General features: G+C 32.9%; 1 protein-coding gene across 4 annotated transcripts; it reads right to left on the reverse strand.

Annotated features, from left to right (window-relative positions):
* Btk (tyrosine-protein kinase Btk29A) lies at nt 1-11,198 on the reverse strand. Of its 4 annotated transcripts, XM_080176290.1 has the most exons (15): nt 11,145-11,198; nt 10,276-10,631; nt 9,353-9,392; nt 8,624-8,770; nt 8,106-8,194; nt 7,613-7,713; nt 6,220-6,482; nt 5,515-5,754; nt 5,131-5,236; nt 4,233-4,465; nt 3,696-3,872; nt 2,558-2,653; nt 1,788-1,880; nt 609-1,432; nt 1-193 (listed from the first exon to the last, which is right to left on the reverse strand). In XM_080176290.1, the coding sequence occupies exons 2-14, from the start codon at nt 10,338-10,340 to the stop codon at nt 1,148-1,150; spliced, it is 1,935 nt and encodes a 644-aa protein (XP_080032416.1). In that variant the 5' UTR covers nt 10,341-10,631; nt 11,145-11,198; the 3' UTR covers nt 1-193; nt 609-1,147. The 4 variants fall into 4 exon arrangements, with proteins under 4 accessions (XP_080032416.1, XP_080032410.1, XP_080032401.1 ...); XM_080176284.1 differs by lacking the exon at nt 11,145-11,198 and having other exon boundaries at nt 1-172; nt 635-1,432; nt 10,276-10,989; XM_080176275.1 differs by lacking the exon at nt 11,145-11,198 and having other exon boundaries at nt 635-1,432; nt 10,276-10,989.
* Between the last annotated feature and the right edge of the window lie 3,549 nt (nt 11,199-14,747).

Consider the following 14,747-nt stretch of genomic DNA (forward strand, 5'->3'; position numbering starts at 1 on the left):
TTACATAATTAGAAAATATATATTTTATATGAAGAATGTATTTCTTAGTCATTAACAATTAAACAGATACATAATTTATTACATAGAAACAATGTTGAATAGAGTAGCTGCGCTACTATCAATCAATCAATAATAAAATAAATGATGTCTTATACTTAATTTATCAATAACACTTAATAATGACGCTGTGTCTCTGGACAAAAAAGTAAACATTGATTGGCGACGTATTTTTTTGGGCAACCTTAGAAAGGCAAATATAATAAAAAAAATAAAAGTTCCAAAATTTTGCAAGAAGGATCAGATGGTGCTTTCCCTGAAAAGTGCCTGAAAACCCTAACCTTACGCCCTATATATCTATGAAAATTTAAAATAATGGGTTAACATAGTTATTTCTGTAACTAACCTCGGAGGGGTGGTCCTATCCCTATAGGGCTTACCAGTACACAAAATAACCTAACCTAAAGTAAAAAAAAACACTAATATTCGATTATTTCAAAATAAGGGGAAGGGGATGCATGCCTGCCCGACCAAGGGAAAACACCAAACAGATATCATTTTATACCTATAATAGATAAAGAGCTAATGTTGTCTTTTTGTTTACACGCTACCTTTAACTTTCTTCATTCATAAACACAGTGTGAGATTAAACTAAAATTGATTGTCGTTATTTGATTCATAAGTACAATAGGAAATAGGCCAATACTAAAATATCTGGAATACTTTTTTTTGCAAATGCTTTAGAATTTATCACATTTTTCTGGCAATATTTTTTTTAATTCATCTTAATATATTCTAAATTTCATTCACAACTATGGAATGTTTTTTTTATTCTTTAGAAATGTTTATTTACATAAAATAAAATAAAGGTTTTATAAATATGTATTAAAAGTTATTGAGCATTTAAATAATATAAATAAACAATTGATTTTTATTTTACAAACAGTTTCAGTAGGTATAACACTAAAGTAGATAAAGTTAATTTAGATTTAAAATTGAATTGTGAGTAAATTTTAAAAGAAAAAATATTTTCAGAGGATCTCTTAAAAATAAAATTTTATAAAACTTTTAAAATCGAAGTAAAGAATATTTCATTCATGTTAAATTATTTTTTTTTATTTAATTGAAAGTCTTGATATTTTTAATGTTGTTAATCCACTTGGAGAATTTGTGTAATATTTGTCAGCTGTTCTTTGATAGACCTGAAGGATGGTCTGTCCTCCGGTAATGCAGCCCAGCACAGCCGCATCACCTCGTACACCTGGGCCGGACAGGCGGCCGGCTGGGCCAGGATCTGACCGCGCTGCACACGCTCCACCACCTCGGGGTTCTTGGCCCGGCCGTAGGGCATCTCCCCGCAGGTAAACACCTCCCAGCAGAGTACGCCGTACGCCCACACATCGCTTTTGCTCGAGAAACGGGTGAAATTTAGGACCTGAAAATTAAAAGGTAATAAGAGTATATTAGATAAATTTCAAGCTAAAAAATTCATTAAGGTTACATAATATTCTATTCCTAAAACTAATATATAAAATAAAACGTGCCAATAGAGACTTTCAATGAACAAGAATGAATTATCTACCTAACAATGTTAAAATTTTCCATACGGATTTGATACTTTTCATGTCAATTTAAAAATAGCGATAATGGTGCAAAATGTCGGATTATAAACCCAAAGAAAAATAACATAATTACTAAGGAATCTAAGAAAAATATTGCAGTTAAGAATTATTTTAACAATTGTAGCTTCTCTATAATATGACAGTACGTCACACAATCCTACTCCTTACCTCTGGAGGGCTCCATTTAATAGGAAACTTAGCCCCCCCATTGCTGGTATACTGATCATCTATCACATATCTTGCCAAACCAAAATCTGCAACCTGAAAAAATAGCCTATTTAATAAAATAACTTTTTAGTAACCTTCAACATTTGGAGTTGATCTCTAAACTCGTGGTGTATAAAAATACGAATACAAATAAATGCCTTTTTAACAAATAGACTATTTAAAAACAGCTTTTATGCAGAAACAATATAGAAAGAGTTTTGCCCAAAACACGGCACCTAGCTGGCGGCTACGATTGAAGTCCTTTCTCTAGGAATTCTTATCTAACATATCAGAAGGATGAAAAAACAAATTATGTATGCTACAGGGTTGTAAATTTTCCCATCAAGTTTAATTTATTTACTCCGCCCATCTCTATTTTTCTCCTATTTATATAGTAAAAATACTGAACATTTTCTTTTTTAGAACTTATTGTCCTTCCCTGGGTATGCTATACAGTTTATGATTCGTAATTTATCGCATCGTATTATAGACAGCTTTCCGCAGATATTGAAATGAAAAATTACACTTGATTAAAACCAGCTTTGTCAGCCCTGACTGCCCGATAGCATGGTCTTACAAAATTTGTTATAATTTTATGATTTTTTTTTCAATACTTATGGAATAGTTTCTGTAATACGCTGCTATGCACGATTTTTTATTGTGGCTGAGAACCGGTTCCAATCCAATGGATATTCATCGGTTTGAAAGTCATACTGGAAAATGATTGTTACCTTGACTATATTTTCCTGTCCTACAAGACAATTTCTGGCGGCCAGATCTCGATGGATATAATTGTGGCGTTCCAGGTAGGCCATACCTCGAGATACCTGTAAAAAAATAATTTTTAATTTACCATATTTTGCTTTTTTTCTACGGTAAGAAACAAAAAAGGTAGGTATTTGAAAAAAAAGACAAAGGGGGGGGGCGAAAGTGACACTTTTTGAAACCAAGTCAAAGTCAAAGGAACTCAACTAAAAAAAGAGTTACAGGTCTGACATTTAGCATGGCAGTTGTTTTAAAGGGGTACAATATGGAACTGTGAAGAAACGGCGGCGCAACCGCCGAAAACCGCCGAGAAAAGGCAAACAAAAATTTGGCGGAAAAACGGCGGTTTTCGGCGGTTGCGCCGCCGTTTCTTCACAGTTCCATATTGTACCCCTATAAAGCAACTGCCATGCAAAATCTCAGACCTGTAACTCTTTTTTAGTTGAGTTCCTTTGTTGACTTTTAGTTTTGGTTTCAAAAAGTGTCACTTTCGCCCCCCCCCCCTTTTTCAATAGGATTAGTTCAATATTTTCGAGAAAAAAAAATGGTTGGTGCAAAATCATTCTTAAATGTTTAATTATGAGAGAAAACTAAAAAAAATTAGATGGATGACGCTTTTTTTCTGCACTCTCCTTTTTTGTAGCTTTTTAAGTTTGGGGGAAAAAATTTTGCGGACAGAAATCTGAGCACAGGGTAAAGCTGCGTAGAGAGTTCAATTCAAGGCCAATTTTTGTAAGAAATAATCAGCGTTTCTTATACCCCTTCGAAAGACAGTATCCCTATATTTTTAATTAGGGGCTACGCCCCTAGAGACTTATTTGAGCCCTTAAAAGCGTTTTTTTTGGGGGGTGGCAGCGGGGAATTTTTTCCCTATGGGTGATTCCTCTCAGGAGTGTGGTGGTGCCCTCCCCCGAAATAGCAACAAACCTTCCCAGGACCTATGAGAAGTTACCCTGTAAAATGGAAACATATTGGTTCAGTAGTTAGCGAGGTCATTCGGTACACACACACACGCAGACAGACAGAAATCCTTTACAAATCATTAAAATATTTTAGACGGATACACTTGCAGTGGCTATAAAATAGCCGCAGCATCAAAAATACCTGAAGAGCAATATCTAGCAAAGTGCAATGATCAGAATAAAGATTTGGTTTGTGTTTGCGAAGGAATGATAGCAGGCTGCCATGCTTCATGTACTCGGTGATGATGAATATTGGTCTGTTCTTGCTGCACACTCCGTACAACTGGACAAGGTTGTTGTGCTGGAGCTTGGTCATCACCTACAATAAACTTAGTTCAATTAACTGTATTAAAATTGACAATCGCGTCATAAATAAGGACATTAAAAAAGTTTTCTTTTGCTACTTAATATTGCGAGTAACGTTATTATTAAGATTAGTGGAAATTTCTTGGCCCACAGAAGCAAATAATTTTCATGCAATTAAGACTCCAAGTCCTACAATTATGTAAAAGTTGTCTGTAGTCTACAAGAAAATGAATTTAAAATATATCAAACTCTACAAACTTACATATACCTTCTTTTATAATATTTAACATAATTTTTGGTTTCTAAAGCAAGGATAATAACAAAATTTCATTTGAAAAGCTTCAATAATCAATCTTAGTAAATAATTATTAACCTTAGCTTCATCAATAAAATCATCCTCGCTCATAGTTCCCTCCTTCATCATTTTCACAGCAACATCCGTCGTCCCCTTCCACTTCCCCCTGCGCACCACCCCAAACTGACCGCTGCCCAGCTCCTCGAGCAGGGTCAACTCTGTGGGGTCAATCTCCCACTTGCCGTGACTAAGGCCGGCTGTGGGCGGTTTGGAACGGCCTGGTGGTGATTTCAGTCTGCATGCTAATCCACCTGGAGTAAAAAATCAGTTACGTAAAAAATTAATAGAAAATGATAGGTAGAAAACAGGTATAAGGTATAACCAACAAGTGAAATAAATCTTAAATAATATTTGGGGGGAAAATGGAGAGGTCGTTAATAGTACTATATGTTGGCACCCCAACGACAGCTGAAAAACACGTATAGGTTTCGTGATTTTATTTTCCGAATTCATATCATTTTTTTGTATCAACTAGGTAGAAAACCTTTAAAGTTGCTTAGGTATATATTTTGAATTTTGATTTTTGATGATAAATATAAACAGGAATACCTAAGGTATAACCAACAAAGAGAAATAAATCTAAAATTATTTTTGGGCGGCAGATGTAAAAGTCGTCAATTCTAATACGTGTCGACTCCCAAAGAAAGCTGAAATCACGTATAGGTTTCGTGATTTTTTTGAGAAGGCTCCCCGTCCTGTTTATTATATATTACATAAAAATGGAGCACATTTATAAAGACAAAATCCCTGCCTAAATATGGCAGATGTCATACTTCAATCCAATTTTAAATTATGTGAAACCTAAGCGTTAGGGGAAAATTAAATCATAAACTCAAAGATGCTTATTTCTATACGAAGCGAATCTACTATTCAACTCTAGGCAACCATCCGTATGTTGTGCTGATAAATTACTGACCTGCATTGTGTGAATGATATTCAATAAGCTTTGCAATGGTTGGACAACAATGCTTCTCTGATAAGTAGTAACCAGTGCTGTTCTGTTTTATATGGTAGTGTTTCACCTTAAATAAATAAATTATACTTTTACTTATTTTCGTATGCGCAGACAATTAAATTGCCAAAATTATGTTCTTCCATGATAAACATATTTTATCTTATCCTATTATATAAAGTAGCAAGCTTGTGGGTCCAGGGAAGGCTTCAGTCACTACGTTTTCAATTTGTGTAATGTAGGTGTGTAATGGATAGCTTTGACTTACATTTTGGCATGTTGAAATCGTCCTTTACATTTCAAACTCTGTTTAAAAGTACAATAAAAACATGTTATAAAATGACTTACTTGACTATGAGGTATTTTGGTGTATAATGACAGTGTGTATAAACCCTTGGTTGATGAATTCCTCACCACGAAGCCTCCCTCCTTGTCCTCGTTCTTCAGCATGGCCTCCGCCCTCTGCCGAGACATGTCCCCGACGTACCAATCGAAGCTGGTCAGCCCGAGGTCGTCCAGTTTCTTGACGTAGTTTGAGGGGATAAAGCCGACTTCTCCTGTTGAGTTTTCTACTTGCCACCAATGGTCCTTTGAAAAAAATGTCTAAAAGAAAGCTAAAATTCCAATTAAGCTACGCAATGCCTTTTTTCTATTAAACTATACAGATTTTTTGCTTTCCATGAGGTTTCTAAACGTACTAGATACATGGATTACGAAATCGATTCAATAATCCTGTTTCCCTTTCATTATTATATTCTTTACCAAAGAAAATGAGTTATAGAAGGGTTTACATATGATGATGCATTTCAAAAAATGTGTAAATAACTCCAAAAATGGATATTTTCTTTAAAAATACCTTTAAAACAAATATTTATTCAAGATTCTTAAAATTTCTCTAACACATATTAAATTGCACAGACAAAAATGTGAAGAAAAATATTATTACACATTAAACGAGCCGTTTGGAGACATTAAAGGATGGAGGTATTTATTGTGCTATACCAGTAAAATATTTACCGTTTAAGAGATATTAATAATGATGAATTAACATACCTGTGAATCGTCTAAAACAATATATTGATCTCCTTTAATAAGCGACAAATCTCCCGACTCAATGGCGGTAAACGGATACACGGCGACGACCACAACTCTTTCACCATTAGCGGCCGCCGTGATCCCGCCGACGCCCCCTAGACCGCCGCTACCGCCCATACCGGGCGTATCAACGCCCGCAACAGAGGCGAGATTATCTGAGGGCAGAGGTGGGGCGGGGTCAGATTTTGAAGGTCTAGGCACCCAGGTGATTGGCTGACATCCTAAAAATGAACAAATGAAAACTAGGTAATAAAAGCAAAATAAAACATCCAAAACAAAATATTATTTAAGAGTATAGCATTTCATGCAAGTTTGGGATTGTCTTAATTTTTCCTACGCTTTTTAAAATGATTTTTTTTGTAAAAAATTAATAAAACTACTTAGTAGACTTTTTAGCCAAACGGTGATTTCTAAATGAAAACGTATGGGAGATTAAGAAAAAAAAAATCTCTTTAGCTTTACAATGTGAAAGTTATGTAATAGGAAAATTGTAAATTACATTCTAATAATTTCTGTTCAATTTTGCAACATATGATATGAAACAAGATTGAAAAAAAATTATCTTAAAAAAACAGGGATGTTACAATACATACCTAGGTACAATAAAGCGAAAATATTTAAATCATGCAATCTTACATATGATTAAAAGGCTGTAGAAAAGAGGTATAGAATACAATATCTTAAAATTGACGTAGAGACAATCAATGTCATACCTCAATTTTAAAGGAATCTTCATTAAAAGATTGAAAACTATAGAACAATTTTAAAATCCTAGATACATTAAAAATTACTAGGGTTGGGCCGGATATCCGGCCTTATAATCTTTTATATTATACTACAAAAATCCCTACTTTTTAAATTTTAAATGGCTGTAATTTTCTAAACGGCGGCCGATTTTTATGAAGAATTTTTTTTTGCTATTTCAATATTCGGTTATCCGGCAATAAAAATCAGCCAACAATTTGGTATCCGGCCCAACCCTACAAATTACGAACAAACCTTATAAAAAAAAGTTTCGTTTTTTTGTAATATTACAAGGAAAAACAAGGGAAAATTTCCAATCTTTACGCTTTAATTACAAAGTATCATTAATAATGAAAACCAACTGACACATTTCTTTACTTACTACATAAATAACAATTGTAAAAAGCAAATCATTTCTAAATTTAACATGTTTTTGTCCATAAATCCAGTTGTTCTTAATTTATTTATGAAAGCTTTATGTAGGTCCCGGGATGGTTATATGCTATTTAATTAAAAATATTGTGCTATTTTACCTAACCCCTTAGATTGTAGGGGCCCAGTCGCTAGTATTAAAGGAATTACTCGACAAATGCAAAAAATACAATACCTGGAAATTGTTTGCTAGGCTCTCCACAGCATAACCATTTGCTGGTCCACAGTTCTGGATGGTATTTGTCCGCCAGGATGGGGTTGTGACGTGCCAGGTTTCTGAGATTTCATAACTATAGTTTCACCGCACTGGTAGTATATCAGGAATATGAAACCCAAATGAAAGGATAATTTAAAAGACCCAAATAAAGATATCTCTTTTATTTTGTACCTATATTTTTTTTGTTGGAGGGGGGGGGGTGAAAAATTCTAAATGAAAGAGGGGTTGGTGTTTATGAATTCTAAGAATTAAGGGCTTTGAACCAGATTTTTTTGGGGGGAGGGGGGTTCAGGGACTTTTTTGGGAGGGTGAGGGTAATACCATGAACAAAAGTTTTAAACGTTTTATGGGTTGGTTAGGAGAGGATAAATTCTAACAATCTTTAAAAAATTAGGTCCCAAATATGCCCACCTACCCCTTATAAAATTTGGTGTAATGTTCTATAGTATGCCTTAGTAATAATATCCATTCTTCTCTTTCTACCTCTCCTCTACTCTGTATATACAGGGTGTATTCTTGTCCAGATTCATAATATTTTATCTAAATATATATTTATATTAATATTATCTATCTATCTCTCCTCTACTCTGTATATACAGGGTGTATTCTTGTCCAGATTCATAATATTTTATCTAAATATATATTTATATTAATATTATCTCTCTATCTCTCCTCTACTCTGTATATACAGGGTGTATTCTTGTCCAGGTTCATAATATTTTATCTATAAAAATGGGGTAAATATTAATATTTTCAAATGAAACCAAGACCATTAGAAAGCATACGGAAAAGTCTATCAGATCCTAAAAGGGCGTTATCCTGGGACTTTTTTAAGTTGGTCGAAAATGGACTTTAAAAAGTTACCGAATATTCCCCGGTAGTGGGGCAATTCTGGTAATATTTGGATTACAATACCTATACAAATCCAAATATCTATACAATAATAGTAACCCCACCCATTGTTTATACCTGAAAGCTACAGGGTCTATCATCAATTTTAACAGTTTCCACCAGTCTAATATCTCGTACATATATTCTTCCTTTCTCTTTTCTCTTCATCTCCTCGTCTCCATCATAGTAGGCTAGGCTGGTGCGGGTTAAACAGAACCATCGATCCTAAAATCATTTGAAAGTGGACTATTTATGGATGGTTTCTCAGGAGTTAGACTTGAGAATCTCAATATTTTAAAGATATACAAAATACTAGGTTTAAGAACTGTAAAGAATTACAGATTTTTCTAATTTAATTTCTGATAAAAATCGCTAAATTTAAGGGTTTTCAGTATCTATGAGATTTAAGTAATAATAATCGATCTCAGTAATAAATATGCATAGATTCCTTGCCAATTATTTCAGAAGTGTATATAATCAATAATCAACACCCCCCCCCCCCCAAGTTAAAAAGTGAGGGATAAATAATTAAAATAAATTGGGTAAGAAATTGAGGGTGGGAGAGAAAATTTAAACCCCTGATTTATGTTCTAATATTTCAAAATTTGTTTAAAAGTTAATTTTTTTACTAAAGTAAAGGAGTCTCACAGATCTATCAATAAAGAAAAGGCACCCGGCCATTAGATCAACCCCCCCAAATTTTGAAAAACCTCATTATACCCCCTCAAAATAAAAGGCTTGGATGTCCCTGCAGTGTAAGTAATAATCAAGTAGCTGCTGTATTAAAATTGTTTTTAAATAACTTACCTTGTAATTTGTCCATGATATTCGAGATTTTAACTGGGATCTAAAAAAAAAATAGTTTTTTTAATAACTTGAATGAAGACATTTTCATTATCATATTTTTAAAAGCGAAGCTTTTCTATAATTAGGGTCGGTCCGCACGTCCATTTTAAACATGTTGATTTTTCTAATTTTTTAACAGCAAATTTTTATGTGATCTAATTATCCGTTTGATCTGATTTTTGGTATATTGATTCCTGGGACAACAAAGAACAATATTTTAAGCGAATCCTAAAAATGTAAGTATGTCCATAAACTCAATAAACATTATCCTGTATCAAGAAGTTTTTCAACAAATTTACTTACAATTTTGCTTCGACTCTTATACTTTTATATTCTGATAATTCAGTATAGACACTATACAAGTGTTAATGTCCGTTTGTCCTACCGTTTCAGTGCTTCGCTTTTATGGATGTTGTCATCCTTGTTTTTAAATAGACGGATGGGTTTAAATACAATGTTCCTCTAAACTTACTGAAGTGTATAGACGAACGTCTGGTTATTGTATAGTAGGTACACTCGATAAATTAAACATTAGTTGGCTAGGTAATAATAAAAATCAATGCATAAACAAACGGACATTCCAATGTCAGAGATACTACAATAGGGGAGAAATTAATCTTTCCCCAGTATCATATGTCAAATTGATTATTTTACTAGTTAAACAGTAAGTAATTGAGAAATAAAAATGGCTCAGCCCTTAGAAGAAGTGGGGGGTGAACCAATAGGGATATTTCATGCTGACAGCCCAAAAAGGCCAGCGGTTTACGGGATCTTAAGGAGAGACAGACTTTGATAAAGTATACTTAACAAACTATTCAAACTAGAGCATGAATAAGTTACATATAGTTCAAGTGTATAAAAAGTTCTGCAATTAAATACCCTACCTTTTGGTCATCCAAGCATGTTTGAGAATTTCATCTTGGCTTCCCTGAAAAGACATTTTCCCCATGTCTGTCCTTATGTCCCTGGCTGACAACCAGCTAGGATCTTTTAACCATCACTTTTACAATTTGTATCACAATAAGTTTAGTTGCTTTAAATCATAAAATGGCCATTATTTAACAAAATATTTTTTTGTCTTAAATTTTCTAAATATCACATTTTCACAAAAAATTCTTGTCACTTTTACAATTCTGGTTTTTTAATTATCACTTGAAATGATCATATTTATGCTTGAAAATGGCATAAATCTTGACTTTTAGGCCTTGAATTTTGAGTAAATATAACGAGTGGCCTCACCCTGATGGCATAAAATTATGCATATTTGTTTAAAAATTGTTGTGTGGTCCTAGGTAGCTCTGCTGTGGTATGATGAGCACAAGCAGAGGGCTGGTTATAATATATTGTTAAAGAAGGAGTGTTGGTCTCTGTGTGTGTGTGTGTATATGTGTTGAAATAAATATGTGTATACACACACACTCACTCCCTCTCCTTGTGTGTGTGTGTGTGTGATCCCTCACCTGTTTACCAAAATACCTGCCATATAAAATAAAAATTCCCCCTTCTTTGCTCTGACCCGTATCTCATCCCTCTCTCTCATTACCCCTTTTGTCAACAACAAGTGGTCGGTCGCACCCACCACCTCCCCCCTCCACCACTCCTTAAAACCATTTCTAACCCCATCCCTTTACGGTCCATCCCCCTTCAGACTCCCATAGAGCATATGGCACATAATGTTGCCAAAATTAAACCACTTTTTTGGCCCTGATTGAAAAAAATATTGATATACAATCTTTAAAATCAAATCCTTTACATAAAGTACTCTCTTGACGCACAGAAAACATAAAATTTTATCATTTTTTTTTCTGAAAATAAAAATATTTCTAATGTTATAGGTTGGCAACAGTTTTGACTTTACCAACTTCAAGCAATTTTTAGAAGCGAAGCTACTCTGCAATTATTTTACGTCCGTATGATCTACACTTAGGAATTAATAATGTTAATTGTCGACCACAAAAACACCAATATCAACAATCAGATGAAATTATATATTTGATAAAAAATTAAAACTAAACTAAATTAAATTAAATGTATAATTCTCTAATTTGAATACTTAAGATTATATATAGGTATATGTATATTGCAATTTATTTATAATTTTGGTATCAGCATGTACCAAGAAAATAATATTCAGTATGGCTTCGAAACCGTATAATATCCACTGGATTAGAACCAGTTCTCAGCCATACTGTAAAATCATACACAGCATCGTATTACAGACAATTTTCTACGAATAATGAAATAAAAAACAAGTTTTTTTTAGCCTATACCTTCGGCTCACAAAACTGGTTTTAATTTAGAATTTTAATACCCGAGGAAAGCTGTCTATAATACGAAGCGATAAAAAAAAACTAATACTGTGTTTTTTGAGTGATGGTAACCTTAATTATAAAATAGCCGTACGCAATGAACGCTAATTGCATACAAATTAAACAGAAAAACTACACATGGACCGATGGCCATATTCGTTCTTGTTTCTTCTATAATGCTTGATTCCGCTAAAATCACTAATCAATTTGAAATATGACTTCCCTTCAACACTTCTTACACTTTAATTCTTAATTTTGTTGATAAAAATAATAAACAAGGATGACAACATCTTTAAAAGCGAAGCTCTGAAACGGTAGAACAAACAACATTATCATTTGAAGATTGGCATAACTGAATACCTAATCAGAATATAAATGTATAACAGTCGAAACAAAATTGTAAGTGAATTCGTTGAAAAACTGCTCAAATACTGTATAATGATAAAGGACATACTTACATTTTTGGACTTGATTATAGAGACGCTTCGCTTATAACATTGTACTTTGTTGTCCTAGAAAACAGTACTCCAAAAATCAGATCAATCGGATAATTGTATCACATAAACATTTGTTGTTAAAATAAAAAAAGTTAAAAATCAACATGTTTAATATGGACTTACGGTCATTCTGGTAACGAATATAGAGTTGCAACGCTTTTTAAATCATACCTAACTACAACATGAAACACCATGCAAAGTTTGAAATCGATAGAACAATTCTAACATGCTTAAATTAACGAAAAAAGCTATCCGTTCCCAACGTACGGACGGACACACCCTAATTATAGAAAAGCTTCGCTGTTAAAAATAGACAAATCATCTATAATTTTTACATGAAGATATCACAAAATTCTTTATAGCTTATAATTGCTGCGCTACGTAAACTACTATGTGAAAACACAAGACTCAAAATTAAAGATAAGAGAACTTAATATGATACAGGGAGTAAGGGGACATTGGAATGTCAATTTACTGGTACTCAAAGTTTTATATAGACGTATTCTCATTGAAAATCTTTCGGTACTTTTATGCGATCTTAATTGGTTTTTTAAAAATAGCTTAGGTGTCCGTCCAATCCAAAATATTCAACCCGCAAAGAAGGGGTAGTTTTTATCATCATTGGGGAATATCTAATTATATTCCATTAGCTAATCATTTTACATCCCTGAGTGCTACAATAACAAGGATGACAACATAACTAGTAAGGCATAAATACAATTAATTTTAAGAACAAATATAGATGGACTACAGTGACTCGAGTTTTAGATGCTAAATAGTATATCTAATATCCTCTAACATTATCAGTAACCAATAATCTTCCCTCGATATCATTATTTATAGAGACACAGGAAAATGGACGGATAAATTGAGGTTTAAAGTACATGCTCATTTGTCCAAAGAATTTTCAAAAAAAAATTAAGGCCATCTTAATAGCAGCCTAGTATTTTACATTTTTATTTATTAATCCTATTACCGTCAATGGATTGACGGACAATTTAAGTTGCAAAATATCTATGCAAATTAGTTAAGAGAACATTAACAAACAAATCTGACGACTATCTTAAATAACTAGTAGCTGAAAACATCCAACTTACATAGCTTAGGGAAATTGATATACAATTACTTGGATGTTGAAACAGATTTTCATGTACTCTAATAAAGTGAAACTTCCAGCTAGCTAAAATGACGAAACCCTTCATCCACCCCCTTATCCTATCCCCTTCCGTCCTACTGTAGGAACGAACTGACCAAGAAATAAGGTCCATATTAGCAACCTAAATTGACAATAAATTTCCCCCTATCAATATATCCATGTAATTTAAATATCGATTCCCAGAGAGTAATGGGACAATAAAGGTTTATTTAATAACATTCAATTTAGCTCTATTCCCCTAACAAACAATTTTTTAGGAGATGAATATTTATATCCATTTTCAAATTGCCCTGAATTTCCAAACAGCGTTTAAGAAAGGAATATTTAAAAGTTAAGTTATTAAGTAGCTATACATAAAGTAAATGAAAAGAATCTTTTTTTTGTAAATGCCACAGCAACAAAAAGCTAACAACAATCAGATTTCATGGAATACAGTAACAGAATGGAACAAAGTAGTAGGTATTACAATTAATCACTGTGCATGAAATTTACAATAGATAGCCTGTTCAAAAATAAAAATGATGCAATTATTCTTTTACAGTTTTCCCCTTTAAATTCACCAATAGACAAGACAATAATAAGGCCCTATAATTTTAGAGTATATAATAGCTGCGCTTCTATAGGGTTATAACAAGTTTAGTTCTATACTTCCAACTAATCTTATACATATACAAATTAATATAAGAACAAAATCAAATTCCAATCTAAAGCCATATATTTCATAATAAAAAGGTTTCATTAGTTTTATTTAGTAGACGAAAAAATTAAAATGGATTTGAACTTCCTAAATGATACCTACAGTAAAATTAATGGTAATTCATTACACAATTTAATAATATACATTATAATAAATGCATAAAAAAGTCATAAATAATTTATTTACAAAATACTGCTTTGAATATTAGTGGGTAAAAATGTAATACAATTTCCACCAATAGGAAACTTTTGTACTTTTATATTTACGAATCATATTTTTTCAGGGTTGAATATTGACTTATAATAGTTATTTCTTGCATCGTATTATAAACAGCTTTCCGCGGATATAGAATGTACAATTATAAGATTAAAACCAGTTTAAAAAAACAGGATAAGGAATTGTTTATCTTTTTTATTTAGTAATAACATGTTGGAGACTCGGGGAGGAGTCGGGGTTTTACACTCAAAAAGGAGGAAATTTCACCTTTAGCATGAAAAAAATCATTTTAAAGACTTCATTTTTTTAATATATTTGTTTAAATTTCATTTATACCCCTGAATGTCGGCTAGACCAATAAGCAAAGTGCACACACACACACACACACACACATACACACACACCAACACACTCACACATTTGTTGTAGTTAAGTTTTGCCACATCATATTGATTTTGTATAGCAGACGGGTATACGGAGA

The sequence above is a fragment of the Acartia tonsa genome, chromosome 1 (genome assembly GCF_053477335.1).
Source record: "Acartia tonsa isolate MP-2025a chromosome 1, ASM5347733v1, whole genome shotgun sequence".
In the NCBI taxonomy this organism is placed as follows: domain Eukaryota; kingdom Metazoa; phylum Arthropoda; class Copepoda; order Calanoida; family Acartiidae; genus Acartia; species Acartia tonsa.

Coding starts and splice junctions, on each gene's coding strand:
- Btk (XM_080176290.1), bottom strand. CDS start 10,340: ATGGGGAAAATGTCTTTTCAGGGAAGCCAAGATGAAATTCTCAAACAT. Junction 7,714..8,105: donor GAATGGATATTATTACTAAG/GCATACTATAGA, acceptor ATGAAATCTCAG/AAACCTGGCACGTCACAACC. Junction 2,654..3,695: donor TGCTAGATATTGCTCTTCAG/GTATTTTTGATG, acceptor ATTTTTTTACAG/GTATCTCGAGGTATGGCCTA.